Below are 25,961 nucleotides of genomic sequence, written 5' to 3'. Positions count from 1 at the left end.
GATCTGAGAACCAACAAGCAAATTAATTCAAGTATAGGAGACCTCAGGGATGGTGGTGCAGCCAACCATTTATTCCAATATGCAGGGAGAAATACAAAGCCTTAAAAGCTTTCATAGGACTTCTTGAGTCTGAGGTGACTTAGATAAGGCACCGGAAGGGCACACTGGGTTCAAGGGAAACTGACCTAAAAACAAGAAAAGAGGTGTCATTAAAAAACTATCTCCACAGAAGTTTAAACACTATGAATGAGTTCCCATGCATTTGACTGTACTACTTGGCACTGTTTATAGTTGTTTATGCTCAAGTCTCTCAGGACTAGCTAATGAATTTCTTTAAAGCAGGAACTGTCATCCTCGTCTTTGTTGCCAGTGACTGGCATGGTGCATGGTATACTCCAAATAAATAAATGTTCACTGAATGAAGCGCAGAGCAAGGGAGAATGATTTTGCTGGGGAAGAAGACAAATACCACTCAAGAAGACAGAAAGATGTAGATGATGTTTTCCTAAGGCAGATCATTAAACTGGCAAAATGGAACTCTCTGGAGAGAAGGAGTTCTTTCCACAAAGTACAAGATAAAGCCTCATAGTAATAAAAATAGAGAATATCAATTAAGGTGTAGATTTTATTGGCAATTTGATGTCTTAGCAAAACCATGCCCACTGCTATTCTGGAATTAATTTTGTCCTAAAAAGAACTACTTGATAATCGTGCAGATAAGACTCTTGGAAGAAAGTGTCAATATGGATCTAGAATTTAAATAAAAAGGAAAGGAAACATTGAACACAGTCTGGTATGCACACAGCCTAATCTTTTCATTGGTCCCTTGACTCAGTAAACATTTAAGAGTGTGTTAAGCATTGTGAATCCTAAATGTTAGGGCAGTAAGATACAGATATTAAGGAAAATAAGGCTTACTGGAGGTATAAACATTTTAATATCTTATTAGTGGAACAACTAAAACATATATGTTCATTCCAGAAATTTTGAAAAATGAATTTAAGTGTAAAAAGAAAATAAACATTATCTTAAATCTTAGCTTAAATGGATAATCACCATTTACATTTTAGAGGATTGCTTCCAGGGTATTTTTCCTATGCATTTTTTTAATTTAGTTGTTAGAGATCATATTATGTTTCTAATGTAGCCTCTTCCATTCACTAAATATTGTAAGTTTTCTTTCATCCTTAACAATTCTTCAGAGATGTTATTTTTTCCCAAGTTGCGCTTTTTTGGAGTACCACTCTTCAAAAATAATTTCCCATTTTGAAAAACTTGGTTGCAACAAAGAAAACCCAAATTCATGATGAATTTATGGAAATACATCTTTAAGATTCTGGAGACTTCCTACAAACAGGCTTCTGAGAAGAAATCCAAGTGTTATGATGCCTTCTGTCCAACAAGCTGCTTATATATTACAGATGTTATAGAATAAAGTCAATGTAGTCCAAAATAGGCAATCAGTAATCAGAAAGTTGGTAAGTAAAATTTATCCTAAGATAAATATAGCTTATAAATTGTAGTGAACACTTTTCTACCACAGATATTTTAATGGATGATAATTCCTTTACCAAATATTTATGGTCTCAAGGTGACAAGGCAAACTATCCCTGGAAACTTTCACTGTAACAGGAAAATCTTTGCCCTCATAGGAAACAAGTTTAGACAGAATCTCAACCATATGATGACTTTCTGTAAGTTTTAATCTTTATAACTGATATGTAAAAGTTAACTTACCTTTAACTCACTGTCTGGAAAGAGAATGGCTAGCAGAACACTTTATCTTCACAAAACATTTCTGCGTACAATTATCACCTTCTGTGTAAGGTTCTTCATTACACTGTCAATTAAGGTTTATAGTCTCTTGCTTCAGTTACATTTTTGACCATGATGCAATTAAAGAGCATGGAGCGACTAATTTTTTCCACAGTTGTTTCTTATTTTTTCACTGCTGTAAGCAAGAATGTAAGGAACAACTTTATGCATAAAGCATTTCCGTATTTGGTTCACGGAAGTGCAGTCACCGAGTGAAGGGCTTTTATGTTTTGAACTTCCTTGGTATATACTGCCTGAGGTGCTCTCAAAAGGTTGTGCCTATTTAATACATAAAAGTGCCCATCTAACTGTACCCTTGCTGACATAGAACATCATTTTTACTTTTGCTATTGTACTAGAGAAAATGCAACCATCTCAATCTTATTATTTGCAAATCTTTGATTACTATTAATCATGGACAATTTCTTTTCAATGCTTCCTGAGCATTTTCCCTCTTTTGTGAGTAACATAAAAGCAAAATCCGTCTAGCCAAACAAAAACTCTTGCAAATTTTTCTGATAGTGTGTAAGCTTTTTTTCATTCCATTGAAGGGCTCATGATGATGGGGGAGACTCTTGATTGCATCACTCCAGTTTTTGCAGGATGCCTTAGCTTGCTGTTGTCCGAGCTAAATAAGCTTAATCCCTTTATCCACCCTTAGTGGACCTGTTATACACGCATTAGGTTAGATTTTCTTATTCTCTATGCCAACTCCAGTTTCTTCACATTTTTTAGTATGTGCAGACCCTTAACCTACAGGGATTCTCTTAATAAAGGGCTCATCAGTTATGGGTGGAGGAGGAAAGTTGCTTCTTGCCCTCTTGAGTGATGAAAAGTCATCCACACCATAGGTATGGGCGGTTGACTTTTACTGTCTCCTGTGAGTCATTGATGATTTTCCCCATAAATTTGGAGTTCTTAAGAGTGTTCCAGGCCCTGTCCTGAGTAACAGATACAAAGCAACATAAGGCATGAGTCCTGTCCTTCTCCCAACCTGTCCTCCTCCCAGATATGCAGTGGACCTCACGATGTGATAGATAGAAGTCCTTGCCTGTAAAAATGAAAGACCCCAGCTCTACCTGTGGCCAACAGGACAGCTCTAGTTTTTCTAACTCCTTTCTGTCTTTGGAACCCAAATGACAACCATGTTATTTTCTCTTGTTGCTGATGTTACAGTTTATTAATGTTAGCATGTGCCCATTTTTTTTTCAAGGCAAATTTAAGTGTCTCAAGTTAGAATGACTGAAGGTTTAAATTCAAGCTAACAGCCCCTCCCCCCCCCACACACGCAGTGCTTATCATTACATAATATCTTTCTCCCTGTTGTGTGAGGATTCTAAAAAAGCATATGTCAGCTTCACAAAAGAACCTTACTATCCTCTTTGGAAAATAAAATTGGCATACATGAAAGAGTTAATAAATGCTGTGAGACTATATACATTACTTTGTATAATATCAAGGTCAGGTGTATGATCAACTTTTTACCTTACATTGGTAAAAAGAACAATATTGATCAGAATCATTGTGGATGGCTATTTGGAGAGTAGAACAAAACCATTATTCTAGGAAGGAATTTTATAAGACTCAGGTGAATTAAAATAGGCTCGGATACTGCATAGTACAGTGGCATAAACAAAGGCATAATTGAAAGCCTAGCTTGTTTGAGGGTCAGTGTGAGGACATTGTTCTGTGAGAACTTAGTCCAAATTTTTGAAGAAAAACCTAACTCAGTGCTGTTAAATTAAGGGCAAATTATGTGTCTTAAATTATAGAATGAGAAATTTAACCGTCATTTGATTGGCAATGGGAGGACATCCTTGAATCTTCAGAAGAGAGTGATGATGAAGTCTTTGTTCTGTTCTTAGGAATAAGAGTTTTATGGGATGGTTTAAGGATGTTTAGAGAGGGGAGAGATTCTTTGTTTTGTGTTGTGGCAATTGAGATAATGAGAGTCTTTGGATAGCAGTGCCGGGGAAGAAAAGGGGCCGTGACTCCAGAGTTTTCTTACTAAGGCAAAATGGCCTGAACATAGTGGCAGATTGGATAAGTTTTAAAGAAAAAAAATCATTATAAGATGCTTTCTAGATTTTCAGCCTCGATGACACAGAGAATAGTGAGATCAGTGAACAAAAGCAGGAAATTGCAAATTGGACAATAGGAAGTGAATCTGAATTTGATCGATTTGTGTACTTAGGGATTTATATAGTTCATCTTTTACCAAAACTTATTTTGGGCAGCTCATATAAATGTATGAACTTCCATACCATGAGCATATATTTCTCATTAATCTTCTCAAAAGCCCTGTGAAGTATGTCATTATCTCCATTGTGCAGATGAGGTTCAGAGAAAATAGGTAATTTGCTCACATAGCATGCCTGGGAATTAAATGTACTTTAAATTCCTAAACTGTGATTTCACCCTGAGCTAAACTTTTTTCCTAGGGAGTGACAGTGGCATTGTGAGAAGATATCCTGGAGGCATTTGGAAAGAGGCAGAAAAATATTTTAGAATCATCAACATGATGAAAAGATTCCTTGGATTTTTATTGCACTTTGTATATGAAATACTGGAGGCAGGGTAAGGTTCCAAATTTCTGAGCCAAGTATATACCCTGGATATCTATCTCCTATGAGCCTTTAAAATACAATATCTCATATAGTCTTCACAACAGCTCTTGAAACAGGTCCTGTTATTGTTCCCTTTACAAATGAAGGGACCACAGCTTCGAGAAATTGAGGTCACTTATACAAGCACCCGGGAAGACTGTGTCATGATTAACAAGAGTGGCTTTAGTGTCATATAGGTTTGAGTTTCACTCCTGAGGCCTTTGGTTTTCTTGTCTGTAAGATGGGACTAAAGCAACAACATCAAAAGTATTATATGAGAGTTTGTGTATTTATTGCTGGCATACAGTGAGCACCCAATTAACGATAGCCATTATTACTGTTCTTTCACTGCTGTGTCATACCTAGAACCCATCACATTTTCTTCTCTACCCATTAGTTTTCCCATTATACAGTAGTACTCCTCCAGAAGACAGTGGATGAAACTAAGAATTTAGAAGACATGCCAGAAGAGAAATGTACAAAAGAAGTTAGTTAGATAGATACACAGATGATTGATTTAAGTCATTTTTAAAAGTAAAATATGCACATGATTTTTAAAAAATGTAACAATAGAAGAGGGTAGTATGAAAAGTAATAGTAGCTTCTATGTTTCCTTTTGTAGATATTTTCTGCATATATAGGCATACATACATATAAACATGCCCTTTTTTTACACATTGGTAGCATAATAGACACAGTATTCTATTCTCTGATGTGATCACCTTTTATATAATTAAAGCTTCGTTTCTGTAGAGTAACAGATGGACAGATTATGAATGAAAAGTTGGTATTTGTAGAGTTATGTTAGTATTTTTATGAGACAAAAACCTAGAAATAAAAAACAAGATTAAAGTCAACTAGTAGCCTTTAAATCAAACTAGACAACCATTTAAAACTTTGTAAATGCTAACTGGTTGTCATGACTGCTAAAACAAACAAAAATCATTATTCAAATGGAGAAATTAAGATTAACATCGATAGTATAGAGAGGAGAAACGATTTTATATGTTGACACATTGCAGGGAGTGTCTGGGACCTGGCTTCTTAATTCAGGATTTGGACTACTGATGTTCTTGAAAAGAAACGTTCACATCCACACTTTGTGACTTTGTCCTGTAACTTAATCCACTTTAGAACAGTGAGGGCTTTTTGTGTCTGGGTGGTTTAACGAAGGAGCTGAATCGTGAAAATATTGAACCCCAAGTCCCAGAAACTACTCTGCCAGGGGGAAAATTCAGCTTTGCTTGCTACTGGGAAAATTTGTTTTCCAAATTTAATGTGAGCATCAAATACTTGTTAAGGTTAAAGAAATTCATCGTCTCTGCTCAAATCGTGAGTAAATGCGTGCCCGTAGCCCCTAAGAGTGGTTTTGAAGTGCCACTTCGAATGAGCCTTTGTGCTTTGTTCTCTGGCTGTGTCATGGAAGGGACACTATGATAGAGCTGTGTGACCGCAACAAAGTGAAATAAAATAAAGGAAGATGGGGAATGTGCAGGAAAATGAGGCATCTGGTATATGTGAACATTTTTGGCATTTGCCTGTTTGAGAGAGTTCCTCAGCTACTTTATTAATTCAGCTAATGCACCCCTTCTCTCTAGGGAAGGAAGAAAGAGAAAGACTTGGCTTCTAGTCCTTGCTTTTCTTCAACTGACTAGGGAACCCAGAACAAGTTACTCTGAACTTTCTAGTCTTTAGCTTTCTCATTTGGAAAATAAAGATTTAGAATGAGAAACTTCTAGTTCTAAGATACTATAATGTCATTTTCTTATTTGATAAAAATTGTGGTGTTTTTTTTAAACCTTTATAGAATATACATAAGCATTAAAGATAAATTAAAGCTACCAACAGAATTTAATTCCTGGTTGCCCAGTAACCATTAAATCCCTCAGCAGTCAGGCAAGAACCACATTCCTGCCTTGAGACAAGATTAAGTCCTTTCTGAATTTACCCTGGGGCTGTGTTCCAAAAGTTTATTTGTAAAGTTAGTTGCTTACAACTTGGAATAAAATGTGTTCTAAATGGTGGTTGGGCCCCCCAAGTCACAGACTCTTACTTAACCCTCAGAGTGCCTGATGTATTGTTCCAGGTTTCTGGGAACACAATGTTTCTGGGTAAGAAGCTCCACATGGCTGGGGTTCCCAAAGTTTCTCTGTATAAGAAGAACTGGACATTGAATCATAAGAGGTCTAGTTACCTTCCTGGTCTGTCCACCACCTCACCAGCTTGTCAGCTTCCCTCTCTGTGGTCTTATCTTTCTTTGTGCAAAGGTTTCTGTGATCTCTCAGCTCCTCTGCCCCACTGCCCACCCTCTGCCCCCTGCCCAGTCATGGTCCTGAGGGTACTGCCCAGCACTCTCATGCTGATTAGGATTACAAACATGTGGGACCATGAAAGAAAGACCCATTTCTCGTACAGCAGAGGAGTGGGGAAGGCTCTCAAGGGCTCCGGGCGGGGCGCCAGAAAGATTTGGCCTTGAATCCAGGCTGTGGTGTGCAACCTTAGGGAAGTTACTAAACGTGTGGGCCTCATTTTACTTGTCTGTAATAACGTTGGTAATAAGGAATTCAGGTGTCATGAGGACTTGATGGCATCAGGTACATAGAGCATCTACCCTTCAGTGCTGAATAAATGTTAGCACTCCTGGACCATTGCTTGCCACTTCTGTTTTTCTCTTAGGCTCTATAGGCAATATTTGAACACTGAAAGGGCTGAAGTAAAATTTAGGAACAACGGGGTTTTTTTGTTTGTTTTTTGTTTTATTAAGGTATTTTTGATATATACTCTTATGGTTTCACATGAAAAAACATTGCAGTCACTGCCCATCAGTGTGCTAAGATGCCACAAAGTCACTGTTTGCCTTTTCTGTGCTACACTGTCTTCCCCCTGATCCCCACCACACGTGTGCCAATCATAATACCCCTGAATCTCCCTCTCCCTCCTTCCCCACACGCCCACCCCCACTCATCCCCTTTGGTAACTGCTTCTCCCTTCTTGGAGTCTGTGAGTCTGTTTTGTTCCTTCAGTTTTCCTTGGTTGTTATACACCACAAATGAGGGAAATCATTTGGTACTTGTCTTTCTCCGCCTGGCTTATTTCACTAAGCATAATATTGATGCCGGGGTTCTTGTCCATGAAGCCGAAGAATGAGCTTCACAAACACTCAAGGTAGGAGAGCAAGGTACAGGCTTTTATTTAGAAATAAAGTGAGAGGAAAGAGCTCCAGGCTCATGCCAGGAGGGGACCAGAGAGCCTGGGGTGGTACATTGTCTAGGCAATTTATAGGCAGTTGAGGATTTGGGGGAATTGAGGGCTTAGGGTGTGAACTTGTGCCATCTGCCCTGCCCTCAAGGTGGGCTGGGTTTTTGTCTGTTTGCTAGGGCTGTTTACATTGAAGTCACAGGTTATGCTGCGATGCCCTTGGGAAACTCAAACATTCCAGGCCAAATTGCTCCTGGCCTTTTGATCTTTAACTGATCTCACTGAAGATGTCTATATTCCTAGTCTATCTAGTATCTTTACCCTAGAGAATCAGTGTGACCTTGACTTTGCATAATGCTGAACACAGTTTCAATAGGGACTTTACATGGTTACATTGCTTTGACTGTAAATATTATGCCCTGCTTTTTTCAAGAGAACCTCACCCTACTCTGTCTAAGCCCATGGTCCCTGTCTCATTGCCCCCTCTACAGGCAGAGACCCTAGCTGCTGCTAGGGAAAGAGGGCAATGACCCCTTTGGCTGCTTCATGCTGAGAAGGGGTACAGTAAAAGGTGCAGTCAGGTCTCCAGTGGTCAGTCGAGAGGGCCTCGGAAGATGGGCACTTCTATTCCAGGTTCCATTTCTATTACTATTTTGTAGTTTTATGGCTTCTAGGCAAGATAGAATATGAAGACTAGAAATAGTAAAACTTTAATTGAAATGATGGGAGAAAACTAAAACACCTAGAGAATCATAGCCAGATATTCTGAAGAAACTAGAATTCTGGATCTAGTTTATGTCCCAGTGACTAGTATTACGATTTAGTATAGATACGGCTGCATTGTTGAAACAATACTTTCCACTAAAATCACCCTCATTTTTATTAGAAGTAAGCAGATTAAGAAAATAATTAACACTTGGCTTGATTATTTGTATAAGTGCAGCAAGAAGAGCAATTGATTACATAGGCTCTTTTAAGTGTGCTTTGCTGAAACTTTTTATAAGGAACTTCAGATTAGACTTTTAAAGACCTCTCAAGGCCAGAAAGCCAAGCCAGACTTGCCATCCGGTTTTGCTTGTAGTACCTGTAGATTTGGGTGAATTCCTCTTTTCTTGAGGTCCCCAAGACATCCTGAGGTTTCTGCACCTGCCAGGTAGTGACCTTCCTTACTCACCTGGTAAGGCTGCCGGGAACCCTGTAAGCAAGGTACCAGGCCAGTTCTTCCAAGGGGCTTTGTTGGCTTTATAAAGTCAAACTTAGTTCCTTAAAGCTGTCTGGTCATATCTGAGTTTATGCACGTCTCTCAGGTATGACATTCCAATCAAAGCCTTGATAATATAACCTGTATTTTTAATTGGTCCTCTTACAAGGAAAGCAGATTCTTATTGAACTTATGCAAATAAACATACTGCCATGAAATATAAAAACAGTCACTGAGAGTTTTTAAATTCTGGAGGGATCAGGTAGAGAGAAAGATAAATGTTTCAATTCTGTTTATAAAGATATTGTCATTCACTAAACTGTTGTCAGCATAAGAGAAAAAGCCTAAAACACTTTATCAGCAACATTTGAAACAAAGAGCCACAAAATCATCTTCCTTAGTTTACTTAATCCTATGTAACTAATACCTGTTCTGCTGAAATCTAGTTCTTTACTAGTTTAGGAGTAATAAACCAGTGACTATAAACGACAAAAGACTTACAAATGACAATGGCTAAAGATCTGATAAGAGCTTACTATATAAGACAGTTGACATAGGAAATTGGATATTTTTGTAACACAAAACATTCAGTAACAAAGTTTAGCATCATTCCCTTTGACAGTGCTTTCCAGGTAATTAAGCAGGTAATTATATATCAGATAAATAAGCCAAATTAGCCAAATACTTTACCCAATGAGAAAAAATTCCTCTGACATGTTCCAGGGGCCCTCTGAAAAATTTCAGAGTTAACTAGAGGTAAAAGCACCTTTTTGAATTTGATTTTGGGAAGTTGTCAGAAGAAAGTTTCTTTGGCACTTGCTCAAATAGGATAATAGGTTGCCATGAAGCAATACTTATCCATTTAACCAGAATGACAACAAATACCTCAAAGACAAATACAGAAGGTTACACTTGTTAACAAAGTTTAGCTTTTAGTCCTTTAAATATTAAGATCTCATTTTCTTAAGTGATCAGACAACTCATTGAGACTTTAAGCATGAGAAACTGCTTTGATAAAACAATTAGAGAACCCTTTGCAATCTTTCAACATTAAGAGCAGACTAACATTTAAGAAAACTGTCTTTTTAACTGAAAACAAAATTCTAATTTTGCTGTGTACTTGATATCGAGACTCATTTGCTTTAATTTTATATAGCATGACCATATCAATTCTTCCACAAACTTTCTACAACTTCCTTTTACATTCAGAGTTCTCCCTCTTTAAATAAACAGCTGTACTTTAGAACAAAGTTACTTAATTTTATCAAAAGACACATTCTTTAGCATGCAGAAATGTTTTCCTTATTACTTTAAGTAGTTTTAATTAGAATTTAAAACCATTAGGTACCTTAATTTTCCTTGAACACTGAGAAGTAGGCTATTTTAAACTGTTACACTAGCATTCTTTAGATTGACAAATTAATGAACACACTTTATAATTTCTGGAACCATGTGCTTTACAGCACAATTTTTCACTAAACACAAAATATGTCTACTCAACTTAGCAAAACTTTAAGGTTTTAGGTTACTCCAAAGATTCTCAGGCTATAGGTATACACACTGTAACACAAATTATTAAGGTGTCCACTTGTTACACTTAGTTTACTTATTCCTAACAACTATGCTACATTACTTACAAAACCTTTACTGAACATTAGACAGTCAAGCCTCTAAGAATTTTATTCTTGAAATATGTAACAAGTAACATCAACTTAAATGACTTTAGGTAAACTGAGGCAGCTGATAACCATAAAGACATGTCTATTTCAGTTCAACTTAAATTAGCATTAATGCTTAATATTTTCTATTAGATTTTTCTGGAAGTTTTAGAATGCCCAAATTTCACAAGCGCTTGTTTTTTTTTTTTTTCTTTTTTTTTTTTGAGAGGGCATCTCTCATATTTATTGATCAAATGGTTGTTAACAACAATAAAATTCAGTATAGGGGGGTCAACGCTCAATGTACAATCATTAATCCATCTCAAGCCTAATTCTCGTCAGTCTCCAATCTTCTGAAGCATAACGAACAAGTTCTTACATGGTGAACGAATTCTTACATAGTGAATAAATTCTTACATGGTGAACAGTACAAGGGCATTCGTCACAGAAACTTTCGGTTTTGATCATGCATTATGACCTATAAACAATCAGGTCAAATATGAATATTCGTTTGATTTTTGTACTTGATTTATATGTTGATCCCACATTTCTCCTATTATTATTATTATTTTTATTTTTAATAAAATGCTGAAGTGGTAGGTAGATGCCAGATAAAGGTAGAAAACATAGTTTAGTGCTGTAAGAGGGCAAATGTAGATGATCAGATGATCAGGTGTGTGCCTATGGACTAAGTATTAATCCAGGCTAGACAAGGGCAGCAAGACATCCACGGATGCAGAAGATTTCTCTCAAAGCAGGGGGGGTGAGGTTCTGAGTCTCACCTCTGTTGATCCCCAAATTCTCACCTGATGGCCCCCCTGCGACTGTGCCTGTCTTAGGTTGTTCCTCCCTTGAGGAATCTTACCCGTCTCTGGCTAACCAGTCATCTTCCGGGGCCATACAGGGAAATGTAAAGTTGGTAAGTGAGAGAGAAGCCATATTGTTTGCAAAGGTTAGCTTTTTACTTCTTTGCAGATTTATGCCCTGTGGCTTCTATGCCCAGCACTTGTCTCGAGGTATCTTTACCACCTGGAGGAATTATGATACTCGGTAAATTCGATATGAGGCACGAATTCTATTTAAGGGTTATAATTAGGAAGGAAGAAGAAAAGCTATAGATGTAGCATATGAAGGAAACATGGGAGGATTGATTATTTCTTTGACATATCTTCTTGTACAGTACCTTAAGAATGTATAGGTTTTAAACTACTAACTAATTTGCACACACATATTAACCACAAGCGCTTGTTTTTAAATAAATTTTTATTAATACCATCCGGAGGTAGAAAAATCTTTCATTTACACACATAGACACACAGACATACAGATTGGGACATAATGACTACAGTTAGCAGTATTTTCCAAAGAACATTTACACAGACAGATAAACTGATACAAAGATTTGAGTTACTGATATCCAGTTGCCTTCTTTCCTTTTAGCGTATTTGACTAAAAGTATCTCAGTTTTCAAGAATACACTCTACAGGCGAGCAGTTTACATAACTGGGTTAAGGTTTAGACGGCCCCAGACTAACAGGGCCCATGAAGGCTCTGAACTGATTGGGGCTGTGTGTGTCCAGGCGGCTGGAAATGAAATGTAAGCACAATTCTAGTACCAGTCATTTAAAGCCAGGCTGTATTGCAGAAGATAAATTTCTTCTGTTTTAGGGAGTCTAGTTTAAAAACCTCCCAATTTTTGAAGATAAGGAACTCAATAAGTAGAACAGATTTTCACCAAAAAAATTTAGAAAACTAGTTCCATATTGCAGTAGTCCACAGGACTTTTGACTATTTTCCTTCCTTGCATTAAAATAAAGTCAGCTGCATAACCTTATTATATTGTGTACTTCCCATTGACAAGACAGAGAAACAAAGAGGTAGAGAGAAGGGGGCCAGCTCTTGCCTGTTGTAAACTGGCAGTCTGTCCGAAAGCAGTGGGGAGCCCTGGTCATTGCTCCTGAAAGGGGAAAGGGAGACACTCACTCCTGCTGCTTCAGGGCCGTCTATGAGACATGAAGGGGAACTCAAGAGCCTGCCTAATTCTCGTATTGAACCTTTAAACTGGTCAAGTGAGAGAGAGGACGTGCTTTATATCAAGTAGCTTCCAAGTACAACATAGTTTTCAGGTGATTTTCCCTGTATTTTCCCAGTAACACTGAAAATTTCGTTTCCTGATTCAAATATATTGTCTACACACGCAGACAGGTGAACATGGATCTGTCCCTAAGGCATCCTTTGAGTTAAAAGTAACTCAGTCAGGGGGCTGAGGCAGTCCATTATTTAATGAAAAGCTCCTGCCATTGATTAATTTTACAACAGCTGCAGCTGCTGAGTGATTGGTCTTTTCTTTAAAGAATGATTTACATTTAACATCTTAGTCAGGATCTGATGACTAGTATCTACTTTCCAGAAAAATTAACACATAACACTGAAAGGAGATCATCGTTCTCTGTCACATGCTTCATTTTTACAAACATCATACTATCAACTAGACTGGGTGCATGGGCGTTTGAGTCATGTCACCTGTTCCCCTCTCCCACTACAGTATACAAAATAGAGAAATGAGCAAATCTTATGTTTTCAGATGCTTCAACCTCGTGAGTTGTGTACTGTCTTGGGCTAATTATTCATGCTTAAGGATTTAACAGATTTTTCTTCTTCCATCTCTCAAACAACCGTGACAATAATAATCAACATCCAAACAATTTATTTCTCCCAATAAGATTAAACTGTGACTACCGGCCTGAGGCAGAAACATGGCAGAAAAAGTTTTTCGCAAGAAGGTTAATTGGTTTTCATAGTGGTAATTAAGGTCATATTTCCACGGGTGTTTATTTCGGCATCCACTTTATTCATGAAGGGATTTAGGCGAATGGATATTGGTGGAGGGGAGGCTGGGAGACCAGAAAGATGGAGAGAGGTGGACAGAGGATATAAATCATTTTTAATCACAACCTTCAACTTATACTATGAGAGAAAGGATAGATTTAGAAATTGTAATTTGAGTTTCAAAACTTCCCGATAGTTGAAAGTTATCAAAACTTTTCTTTTTTTTAAAGAACACTTGTCTAGGACACTTGTCTTAAGAGCTGTGCATGAGGAAAGATGCTACTTGGCTTTTAAAGGAGATTTTGCACCAATGAAGAGATAAAAGTATGAACATGTCTGAAGAATTAATTAAAAACTAGCAGGTGAAAAGTGTTCATATGCAGGTGGACATTCATTTCCAGAGCAATAACTTACAAATTTAAAAATTCTAACTCTTATCTTACATCTGGGCAGAACCAGTCTTGTGAATGTCTCATTCAAAACAAAAGTCTAGTTAGACCCCCTGCAGGTCTATTTATGTCTAGAAGAGTGCCTTATCAGTGTTGTGTGAGCCTTCTGTTATAACATTGTTTTCAACATTGAATTAGCTGTCAGTCGGCCCTGTGTCAATGACACCACCTGGGAGCAAGCAAGTGGAACACTGTGATCCAAGATCTCTTTACTGCTAACTTTTTCTCTCCACTCCAAGGAGGATTTCAGGGGATGGATGGTGCTTTCTATTTGGTGTTCTTCATTTCGTTGACTTCCAGTTCGATTAATATTGTCACTTAGAAAGACATTTTGCTCCAAGTAACAAAACGTCTGACCAGCTGTATCCTAAGCACACAGGGGTTGGTGGTTTTTGTATAACAAGAAGTCGGGAGACAACAGTAGAGAGCTAAGGATGAGTTCCCTGATGCCACCAGACATGTGGGCCTCTGTTCTGCTGTTCCAGCTTCAGTGAGTGACATCATGGTTCTATGATGACTGCTGCCCCCTGCCCCGCAGGAAGGAGAAAGGACCTTCTCCCTCTGAGGCTCTTTGTCTTCCATTGTGGAAAAGGAAACCCTTCCCCACAGATGTCTTCTCAAGCATTGGCCAAAACTGTGTCCACGTGGCTACCTCTGGCTGCATTTGAGAACTGAGGTCCTCCAGCCTCTAGTAGAAAAAGACCAGGGAGAAAAAATTTGAAAAACGGTGTTGAGGGAAACAACCTGTAAAATCTGCCACACTCAAATGCACTTGATTCCTCTTTCTTGCTAAGCATTCTCGAGGTTACCTCTTTTCTTTCTTCCTTCACTCCAACTTGTCTATATCTTGGGAAAGTCTTGCTATCATTGTTATGCGTGTTTGAATAAGGAAGTCCAAGCTCAGGCTGCAAGGCGGTAAAGCAAGAGAATCATTCCAGCGATTCACCCATCACAATGGGAAATGACTTTTTTTAAAGAAAAATTAGATGTAGAATCAATGTCATCAACAGCTTAAACCTGGTACAAGAAGGGAAGTTCCTTTCAGAAGCTCATTAATTCAAGCCAAATTTATTGAGCACGAGCATTTATTGCCATAGGTGTAGTAAACTAAACACAGCATAGAGTCTCTTCAGAAGTCCCTATTTCCTCCTCAAGAATGAGAGATAAAGCCTCTAATTAGTCATATTGTTCATTTTTATTACTATTTTCATAGATTTCATTTTTATTTCTGTCATATATTGAGTATCTAAATTACCCTTAAATAAGCCTTTGTGGGCTAACTTAGAATTTGATCATCGTTTCATAAATAACCTGGCTTAAATGGAACATTTTCAATCCCATTAACCATAAAAATGTTCATTGGGATACAGCTTATGTCATGTTGCAAACTACTTTTGTGTGTGACATATAAAAATACACGACTGCCTATTGTCATTATATGTTCATGCAGGTAAGTAAGGGTGGTCATATAACCAGTTTTGTATGTGTATATGTATTGCTTGGCACATCACAAACACCCAGGAAATATGTACTGATTTTGTGTGAGTAAGTAATTTATCTTTTTGTTTTTCCCAGTTTTTGGAAGCCTGCATCCTTAACCCCTGAGCTGAGCACATGTTTAGGCCTATAATAGGTGCTTAGATAAATGTTAATTGATGATTTCAAAATGTATAAGTGGTTGTCACTTAATGAAATGTCACTTAATCAGTCAACAGACTGATTAGTAGTGATTTTGGTGCTGGCTTCCCATCTACTCTTATACTGGAAAAGTACATGTATTAAGGCAGTATTTTTGGTGACACGATCATTTGGTTTGAATGCATTAGTAAAAGGTGGAGTCCAAAGAATTAATAGCTGGAAAGTTTTTGGAAAACCGAGTTAGAACTGTTTCCATAGAGTAGTTTGAGTGAAAGCCAGATAATAGCTTGTTACTGGACAGACTCCACAGGAAGAGCTTTGACAAAGACAGGAATGAAAAACAGAATGTAACTGAAGGGTAAATGGGGAGAATAAGGAAATGGTCTGACTGAGGCTAGAATCTAAAAACAAATGCCTTCTGGGGCCAAATTGGTCACTTAAAGGCTGGAGGTGGCAGAGTGGGAACTGGAGCAACCTGAAAAGCTTCAGTGAGGGCTAAATGGGCCTCAGCTTCCCTCTTGTCATGCAAGAAGGCCAGTCTTCCGTTTCTTCCAGAGAAGCAAGACAGTGGGCAATCTCCAGATTTTTAACTATTGACAAGTCATTCAACAGCTAACAAAAGTCATTACGTGAGCCCAAACCAGTCAACTGAACAAAACATGGAGAACCCACCTATAGACTAAATCCAGCTAGTTTGTGACCTCTTGTCTTTGGTTACCAGAGAAATAATTGAAAGAGGTCAGAGTTTGGGGAGAAAGAGCCTGTGTTGAAATCCGGGGACATCAGGGTGGAGAAACGAGCAAGCTGAGAAAGTGAGGCCAAGGTAGGAATGTTAGAATTTAGGAAAATCTTGTTGAGTTCTACCACTGGAAACCCACCAAGATGAAGCTCACATGAAAGGAAGTGAGGAAATTTACTACCATGTATTTTCATCATTAAAGTAGGTGTTCCACAAATTCCCCAACTGTGACGAAGGATGGTAGATTTGGCATACGTACTGTCAACCATATTACAAAGAAAGTATACTTTTCCCATCCAAAAAGCAAATTAGGGGGCACACAATTTTTAAAAAATCATTTGTGAATTTGATTGTATGAAAAGCTGTACAAAGGTATAAAAATTAAGTCACATTTGATAATTTAAAATTTCTCATCTTTATTATAGAGTAAAATCTAATTAAACTGTCTCTGCCCTAGAGAATCTGGGATGTGTGTTCCCTTATGCAGAGAGTGTGAAGGTTGGTTAATTAAAAAAGTTTAGAATATTGTTGAAGGATCCTGGGCCAAATTTGCAAGTTCATGTCATTCTGATAGTTCTGTCCACAGCTGGGCTGCCCATGTTTAGGATTGAGAAACACACAGGAGAGCAGTGACTGAAGGGTCTGAGTCAAAGAAAGGGAATCATATTGCTCAGTTCAGTAATGAATGGACTGTGTGTTGCTTAAGTCTCTGTCCAGAAGGAGACCAGAAGGAAAAGAGGGTTGGCTTGATTGGGTATGGTTATAATTGGAGCATGAAGAGAATGAGAAGTGAGGCCACTCAGATTGAGAACCCATTTAGTGACCTTGCTGATTGAAGTTCCCTCTGATGATAAGGATGGCAGATAATGAAGCATTTAAGTAGAGGATCTTTTCCAGTACGTTGACAAGAAAAAAAGGCAGGCGAAATAAGAGAGATGGGAGTGGGGAATAAGGTTAAGGATTCACACGCTTTCAGTGTGCTGACATGGCACTTAATCCCTCTGTTTTCAGTGCCTTATCTCACTCCCAAGCTTAGTTGATACTGACTCCCCCATGCCCGGTGCAGCTACTCCTGAAATTAAACCTCCAGCCTTCCGTCAGGGTGAGGCAGGAGGTGGTCAGGATACCTGGCTGCATGGGATGGGGGAGAAGGTGCTTTGGGCTCTGAACACTTGGAACCAAGCCTTGTATTTTCAGCCACGTTACAGCCTTTAGAGGGACCTAGAGCCTCTAACTTTTGAGACTTGACAGCTGTGTAAGTTGGAGTGCTTCTTGTAAATTCCCCCCTCTCTGAGCTGCCCTATCTTCCCCTCATGTAAATTTAGGCTTGGGGTTTTCTCTGGTCTCTCAAATCAGTACCACCAGATCATCTGCCAGGTTTCCAAGATACCAGAGCTCTGATGTGTTCTCATCTCCTCCAGTTTTGTCTGTTCTTTTGTACAGATGTCATTGTTAATTCTTTTTCTGTCATCCTAGTAGAATTTCTGGAATAAGTAGAGAAACAGGAGTCTGTCCCATCTGCCATGTTTAACTGAACATCCCGAGACCTCTGTCCTTAACATGATGTGCCAATGGGCCTCCCCCTGCTTACCTGTCAGGCCGCATCTGGGGGCCGTTTTTCCTCCTTGCTCTCTGAGTCTTCAGTAGTATTGGCCTTCCCAGGACTCCTAATGGCCCACACTCTTCTCTGCTTAAGAGCCTTTTGGGCTGTGCTGACTTTTGCCCTTCAAATGTTTGCTTCAGCTTCACTTTCTCAGAGCAGCCTGCCTGGCCTGCTCTTCCCTATGTGTGTATTCTCAGTAAGCATTGAAAGGGTAGGTAGAAGGATTATGGAGAGATGATGTCTTTTAAAAAGCTATAAGCTGGTTTTGCCTAAAGAGTCTTTTACCAATAATTAACATTATATATATATTTGGTGGGCAAGATTTTGAGAATTAGCTTTCTGATTGGAAGCTTAAGTAAAAGGAAGGAGGCACAGCAGGGTCGACATGAAGCAGCTGTCCATTATCTGGGAGAGGATTTGGACCCCCCAAGTGGTATTTGAGATACACAGTTTCCCCCCAAAATCTTTACATTGGCCATTGTTACCGGAGCTGCTTTCTCCAACTTCTTACCAGAGTAGCCAACAATGAGCAAACCTAATTTGAATATCAACTTTTCCCTGATAACCGTGTTGTTAAGAAGTAGTGAGATTCTGCTGAGGAAGGCCAAGCAAGAGGACTGAGCCAGAGAGGCTGTGACCAACCCACTTTTTATTTTAGTGGCACTTTTGTTTCAGAGTTGAATTTCTCAAGTTTTTATTTTTGGTTGATAACCTGTTTCTCTCTTCCACATTTGTGCTGCCCTGGATACTTTCTGCAAATTTTCTTCAGTTTTTTGGAAGAATTCTAGAGAGTCACTGGTGGCAAAATAAATAATACGAAGTACCACTTCACATCTGGAAACAGAACTTGATAGTAATTACAAATTCACAGACTTGGCTTTCTGCAGTTCATGCACTTATGAATGTATAATTCCTGTTTATCTCTACATAGGTTTATTTTTTCCCCGTTTGAATAAAGTTCTACACTGGTGATGAGGCTTTAATGAGTTTAGGTTTTAAAAGACCTCAAATATATCAAAGAAATTATAGGCCAAGTATATTGTGTTAATGTACCTCCTCTCTCTCTCTCGGCTAATTCTTAAAAGTTATGTTCCAGAAATTCTTCCTGTTCTTGAAGAGTTCTTAAGGAGTCCCCAGCAATTCTACAGTGTACTCTGAAACTTCGGAAGCCTGGACATTTGGGCTTAATTTGCTTTCAAACTAGACTTGACTTAAATCACTCAGTTTCTCTCAAGCCTCATTAAGAACCAGGGTTCTTGTCTGTTCTAGTGAGTTTGAACTGGCAAGGATAGTATTTGCCATGCAGAGAGTCCAGCAGAACACTACAGAAAGAGTGAGGTAGAGGAATCAGAGATATATTATTGCATTTTAAAATGTATTGCCTTCCTATAATGGAAGGGGTGAGGGGGCAGACTGCTTTGTTTTGGCTTCTTTGGAAAATTTGGAAAATCATTAAAATAGACATGCCGTAGTAGTTTAATTCACATTGTATGCCAAGCACTGAAGTTTGGAAGTATACCAAACAGAGGTCATATTTCCTCTAAATTTTCTTTTTCACTCATCATCACCTGAGTGACATGGATTATATTTCTCTGGGAAATAGAGTGGGTAGGAAGAAACAAAAACCAGAACACTAATTTATCTGTGGAATAATCTTTCACCATCCAGCTCTTTCCACTCATTAAGTTTATGAGGTCATTATCATTCTTCCTACCTAATAGATAAACATACTGCATACTGAAACTTTGGGCCTTTCCAAAAAATCTCCACAAGCCATTGGAAAGCTGGAGTGAAATACTCCTTTTTTAAATTCTAGACCTCAGTTCAGTCCTAGATAATTTTCAAAGTATGATTGAAAGACAGAAACCAGGAATAAAATTGAGATGAAGGGGCTTACTGTTTTAGTTCTATAATATTTTCTAGATTTTCCAAGACTTTAAAATACTAAGGTGTTTTTCACTATTTTTGCAAGAGCATGTCCAGTGTGTAGATTGGTGACTCAAACTTGATCAGTCATTGCTCTTTTCTGCTGAATTTGACACCATTTACCACTACCTTCCAGGGAATGACAGTAAAAAATCGTAAAACAGAATTATTTACCAAAGTCAATAGAATTCATAGGCTAAAGAAAGGATCAAAAAAAACCTATTACTCATTTTGCGCCTCAAAATAAAAGCCAAATGGACCATCACTTCATTAGCTGGTGATTCAACTTGAGAGGGTAGTGGTTTGCTCTTTGCCCTTGTTCCTTATTTTTCTAGATTTCTCTATTTTTAGGCTAGAACTAGCCCTGGGTAAAATAATTCAAGTCATGAAGAAGAATATAGAGTTCAGCATTTTTATCCTGAAGTGCGCTTTCCACCAGCTGCCATGGAAACATTGTGTGACTCGTTTCTTGGATAGACTCACTCCTCTTGCTTCCGGTTGTGAGAGCTCGTGAGCTCATTACACAACTTGGATCCAAGTCCTGGGAAGGCAGCTCCCAGGGGAAGTGGAGGCCCGCCCCCCACCCCCGGGGGCTTATGATGGGAGCTTTAGCTTCATTCCACATGCATACTTTAGATACTTTAGCTACAAGGTCAGTGCCAGCCGCAGCCCAGGACAGTGTCACATTATCCGCAACTACACGGCATCTTGAGGTTTCTGTGCATCCTACGCACTTTCACATGGCAGAGACTTATCTCTTCCAGCTGTAAACCAGAGGGAGCAGTGCTGCAAATTCATAGCAACACATGCAGACTCAAACAACACAGATGGGTAACTCTCTTGCGTAAGTCCCAGAATTCCATTGCAATTCACTGGTGGTTACTGGATATAAATTTGTATGGCTTCTATTGTGTTATGATGCAAACTAGACATTTTCCAGCATCTTTCTTTTGTTAATCCTGAATCACTGTGTGAGAACTGTTTGGACCATGGTGCATAAAAACTGATGGCGGTAGGCATGTTCCCTGCAGTAGGTTGGGGGTAATGCTGAAAGGGTGTCAGGGAGGATGAACTCGAGGCAGAATGTGCCATAAAGGAGGATTTGGAAGGAAAGAAAGTTTGAACTGCTTTAGGGAAGCTGAGAGCACTCCTGCAGCAGGAATGTTCCAGATGCTTGTCTCGGATAGTATTCCGTAATGAGCCACGCCCTGAAAGAATCAGATCATCCTTGCCTCTCTCTTGGATCTCTAGGTCCTGCATTTTGCCGGTTCTTGATATGAACTGTGAGGTTTGCATGGAGCTTCTGACTGCATTTAGACTATTTGTTCCGGGTTCACAATAGAACAGGAAAACTGGAATGCAGGGATAGGATTGGGATCATGAGAGAGGGATCTTAGTTTTATGAAAGAAGGAAGATAGTAGGAAACTAGACCAGTGAGAGTTAAGAGACAAGTGAAAAGGAGAGTTAGAAAGAAAGGGAAAAAGAAGAGAAAGTTTTTGCCAGTGTGTTTGATTTACATACTGATTTGCAGAGGGTAGTTCTGCCAAGATATTTGATTGACACATAGTTCACACTCTGTACTTTTCCATATGTAAATGAATGGAAGGAAATTTGGAGTTGGAGGCCTTTTCCTTGGAAACTGCTACCGGCTGGTGTTAAGGGAAAAGTGATCTGTACTTGCCTAGAGGTAGATTTTGGTGTCCCTATGTCATTTATTTTACAGAGCCAAAGGGGCTCCTTTCTGAGGGTGTGTGAAGTAACTCTGCATTAGCAATACAGAGAAGGTCTGATCATATTGGTGAATGGTGTTACAGCCTGGACGGGAGGATACGAATTCGTTTCTGGTGGGTTAGTTGCACAAGACAACTCATACCGTGAGTTGGCTGAGACCACTCAAAAAGATAAGCAGTGATGACTGGGGGAAACAGACAAAGGAAGAACCATAATTCTTGGTAGCAAGAGAATCAAGTACAATCTGAGGGACCCAGGTAAATCAAGTTCTACTCACCAAATAACAAGGTCTAAGGAAAATTAATTCTCCTCAAGAAGAGGGAATATACCTATAGCCTTTCAAGGCACTTTTAAACATTTGTAATGTAGTGAATACCCTTTATTGGTGTTCATCAGAAACAAGAGAACCACAAACATATCCCAGAGGTGAGTTTTTGGTTGAGGTGACTATAATAGTCATTAAATAATCTAAAAATCTCACAAAATGGAGTATAGGAAGGTAGAAGGAAGACAATACAGGTCTTTATACAGAGTTTATACTTGAACTGGAACAAGAACCTTTATTAAAATGTACAATTAAAGACTGGATTGTACTTGAAGGTGCACATGAATCACCTGGTGGTCTTGCTAAAATGTTGGTCCTGATTCATAGATCCAATTGGGGCCTAAGATTCTGCATTTCTAACAAACTCCAAAGAGATGCTGATGCTGTACGTCCTTGAATCACAGTTTGCGTAACACGGACCCACACAGGTTCTCTTTGCTAGGTGTTGGCGGCCACGCCTGGTGAGAGGTAGTGTGAGGGCTGCCTTCTTATTCACATCTTGGCTACCAGCTTACAGTGAAGGCGGGTCTCAGCAAGCTCTGCCACCTGTGAGCACTTACTAGGCACAGAGCACAAAACCATCTTAAAGCCTATGCCACAAGCCCAGTGACGTCACTGCTCTGCCTTTTTGAGTGTTTGACATGAGAGCCTCACAATCCACAGTGGCCGTGGGCCACTAACACAATGGTTCTGAAAGTGTGTTCCCCGTACTAGCGGCATGGGCATCACCTGGAAACTTGTCAGAGATGCACATTCTTAGGCCCACCCTAGACCTACAGAATCAGAAAATCTGGGAGAATGGCCTGGAAATCTGCATTTTTTAACCCTCCAGGTGATTCTGGTATCTCCCAAGTTTGAGAGCCACTGCTCTAACAGCAGGATCTCATCAACCATCTAATTGAATTCAGGCAACTAAGAACCCAATGAATCCTAGCTGGACATTTTGAAATCTAGCCTAGGGCACATTTTCTAAAGGTGGACGGCCTGCTAGATTCTTCTTACCCCCTATTAATGTAAGGGCTGGGACTGTTTCTAAACTTTTTTTGACAGTTCTCATATTTTATAAGCCACTAATATCACCAATGCAAAGCCATTGAACATTAATTAGGATAATTAATGAAGCCACCAGTATAATAGGAGCTAAATATATCTGAAACACTTACAGTGGCTGCCTCTGCAGTGAGGTTTTTTGATTAGTTGCTAGCCAACCATCCCTGGAGTGTGTTTTCCTGATTAACACAACTGACCACCTCAAGCATAGCCTAAGTTAACACACATATACATCATATATGACAATGAGGGGTTTTTTAAAAAGTCTTAAAATCTACTTGATTAAGGCATAACTTAAAGGCAATAAAATGCATCCATTTTCAGTGTACAATTTGAGTTTTGACAAACGTATACACTTAGCATAACCTATATACCAGTCGAGATGTATAACATTTCGATCACCTAAAAAAAAAACCCTTGTGTTCTCTGTGGTCCCTTACCCACTCCACCCCATTCTGGGCCACCACTTTTCCCGCCTGCCTTCTGTCAGTGGGGGTGAGATTTGGCTGTTCTACAATTTCATATAAATGGAATCAAACAGTATTACTCCTTGTGTGTGGCTTCTTTTACCCAGCGTAATGTTTTTCAAATCAGTTCATGTGGCTGTATTATCAGTGGTGACTTCCTTTTTATGGCAGAATAGTATCCCATTGTATGACTATTCCACAGATTATTTATTCTTTCTCCTATTGGTTCGTTTCCCAATTTTTGGCTGTTAGAGGTACAGCTACTGTGGACATTCACATACACATCTTTCTGTGGACATGTTTTTATTTTGGGTAATGATCTTGGAGTAGAATATTTGGGTCATGAGATAGATGAGTGTTTAGTTTCATAAGAAACTTCTAAACTGGTTTTCCAAAGTGGTCATACTATTTAACATTCCCACCATGAGTGTATGAGAGTTAACAGTGGCTTCCCATCCTTGCCAATTTTCAGTATTGTCAGGCCTTTTGATTTTAGCACTGAATATTTTACAGGAAATTGCAGACGTTGTTTTTCTTCTCCTTAATTTTAACTTGGGTTTTCATATTTCTTTCAAATTTCTTGTTTTCTGGAAGGGCCCTAAAGGTAATAATGTTGACCCGTGTGACTTGGATGGGGATTAAATTATTTCCCTTTCTTAACCCCCAATTAGAATAGGTTTGTGGGTACCGTTGATTATGGCAGTTAGTCATGTTTGCCAGTGTTTTTTTCTTTCTTTCATTCTTTTTTGTTCATTTATTCATTTGGCCGGTCAGTCCCCTACCTGTGTGAAACCTGCTTTTTCAGAGAGCAGTTGTATATTAAGAAATATGACAGAAGTAGGAGACAGGATACTTGTCTTCAAGGAGCTTTTTGGACGTCGGTTCATGAAACATGAATACACAGAAACGCTAGAAAAGAAATGTAGCCCAGTGTACATCAAGGCTTGCACAGACTTGAGTAAGGGCATCGTCTAAATATAGCTTCTTGCTAGGTAAGGTGAGTTGGGGCTTGGTAGACAGGTGACTGTAGAAACCACAGTAGCAGAAATTGCTGAGTTGTATTCTGTGCTGAACATTAGCTTGATTCCATCTTAGAATATTAATAAAATGTTTATTTTAGTCCCAATTATATTTTAAATACACACACAGACAGACACATAGGTTGGGTAAGAAATTCTCAAAATGTTAACAGTGAATATCTTTGGGTAATAAGATTGTAGATGATTTACTTGATTTTATATTTTCATTTAATTTCTAAGTTTTCCAAAGTGAGCATGTTCAACATTTATAATCAGAAAAAGATGTTACAGCGCCACTTAATTGTTTGTTAAGTTCTAAGAGCTATTGCAATAATACTTGGCTTCTTCTCTTTTTTCTTGTATAGCAAAATTCACTGCACGAGAACCAAGATTATGTCTAGGAAAACATACCTGTCCTTCTTTTCCCTTTTGGAAACAAGAACCATATGAACACCCTGCAGGCTATGTCACTGTACTCCTTGATAGAACTTAGGTTTCCTGATTACCAAGAAATAATAAGACATGCATTTTTTTCTTTCCTGACTTTGACAGAATTTCATACCTCGAAACCTGGGACATCAGGGAGATATTTTTTCTTCCTAACCCATTGTTGTTGTTGTTGTTGTTGTTGTTGATGGCAAATCATTGGGAGTTTTGTCTTTGCTTGCTGATGAAATAACAAATGGTCTTTGTTTTTTCTCCCTTTTTTCTTCAGCTGACCTGAATAACGTAAGGTTCTCAGCTTACAGGACTGCCATGAAACTCCGGAGACTGCAGAAGGCCCTTTGCTGTGAGTATTACCCACTGCTTGAAATACTTGATAGTTACTCCCAGCTTTTAAAAAAAAGTGGATTGGGAGAGTTTCATTTGGGTCTAATACAGAATATACCTTGTGTCCATAAAGACTGGAGGCACAGGTGAATCTGTATAAGATCATTAAGAATGTCCACAATCTCCTAGTAATTTTTTAAAAAGTGATATTGTCTCTATTTCCAAGCTTTATGCGTGCTGTGAGGAAAAGTGAAGAGATAATTTCAAAGTCATGTATTTAGTCATGTGACAGTGGATGACGTAGTTACCCCAGCTAGCTGTGGGGGTGAGGCTGAGAGAAGGTTTGCTGCATGAGTTCAGAAAGATAGGTAGACCTCATTACAGAAAGAGTCTTCTAGTCAGAAGCAATAGCATGTGCTGACACATGGAGGCCAGCGACGCGTTCAGGAACTGAAAGTATGTTAGCGTGGCTTAAGCACAGAGTTCCACAGAGAGGCTGTGGTGAAATATTTGGCTGGAGAGACAAGCAGGAGGCAGATTGTGAAAGGCTTTTTAAACTGAAGTAAAGCATTTAGAGGTCAGTAGGGAGCCATGCAAAGGGATGACATGATGGAATTTTCATTTGGAAACATCATCCTGCTGTGGAATAGAGCACGGATGAGGGGCAGGGCAGGGTTGTGCAACTCTTGCGCAGTTTCAGTAATTGAAACCAGCAACATGGTGGCCTGAATTGGCACAGTAGAAATGGAGAGAAATGGAAAGAGTTGAGAAACACAAAAAGTGGAAATGACAAGCCTTAGTGCTTAATTTGATGTGGTGGGTAAGGCAGAATTAATGAAACTACTTAGGTGCTTGTCTTGAGTGAATGGGGAGTCCCCTGGTAGACTTGGACTTATATCTCTGGCACTCAGGAGAAATATATAAATAGTATTTAT

The 25,961-nt window shown here is 38.9% G+C and overlaps 1 protein-coding gene across 15 annotated transcripts in view; it reads left to right on the top strand.

The window, feature by feature from the left end:
* DMD (dystrophin) overlaps positions 1–25,961 on the top strand; it is a 2,259,748-nt gene that overhangs the window by 2,148,672 nt on the left and 85,115 nt on the right. For all 15 annotated transcript variants that reach the window (XM_036992000.2, XM_036992004.2, XM_036992005.2 and 12 more), the window contains one exon: positions 24,971–25,045. In XM_036992000.2, the coding sequence (XP_036847895.2) occupies positions 24,971–25,045 (75 nt within the window). The remainder of the gene's footprint in view (positions 1–24,970; positions 25,046–25,961) is intronic.

This window comes from Manis javanica, chromosome X, assembly GCF_040802235.1.
Source record: "Manis javanica isolate MJ-LG chromosome X, MJ_LKY, whole genome shotgun sequence".
Classification (NCBI taxonomy): Eukaryota; Metazoa; Chordata; class Mammalia; order Pholidota; family Manidae; genus Manis; species Manis javanica.
This window is presented reverse-complemented; position numbering and strand designations above follow the sequence as displayed.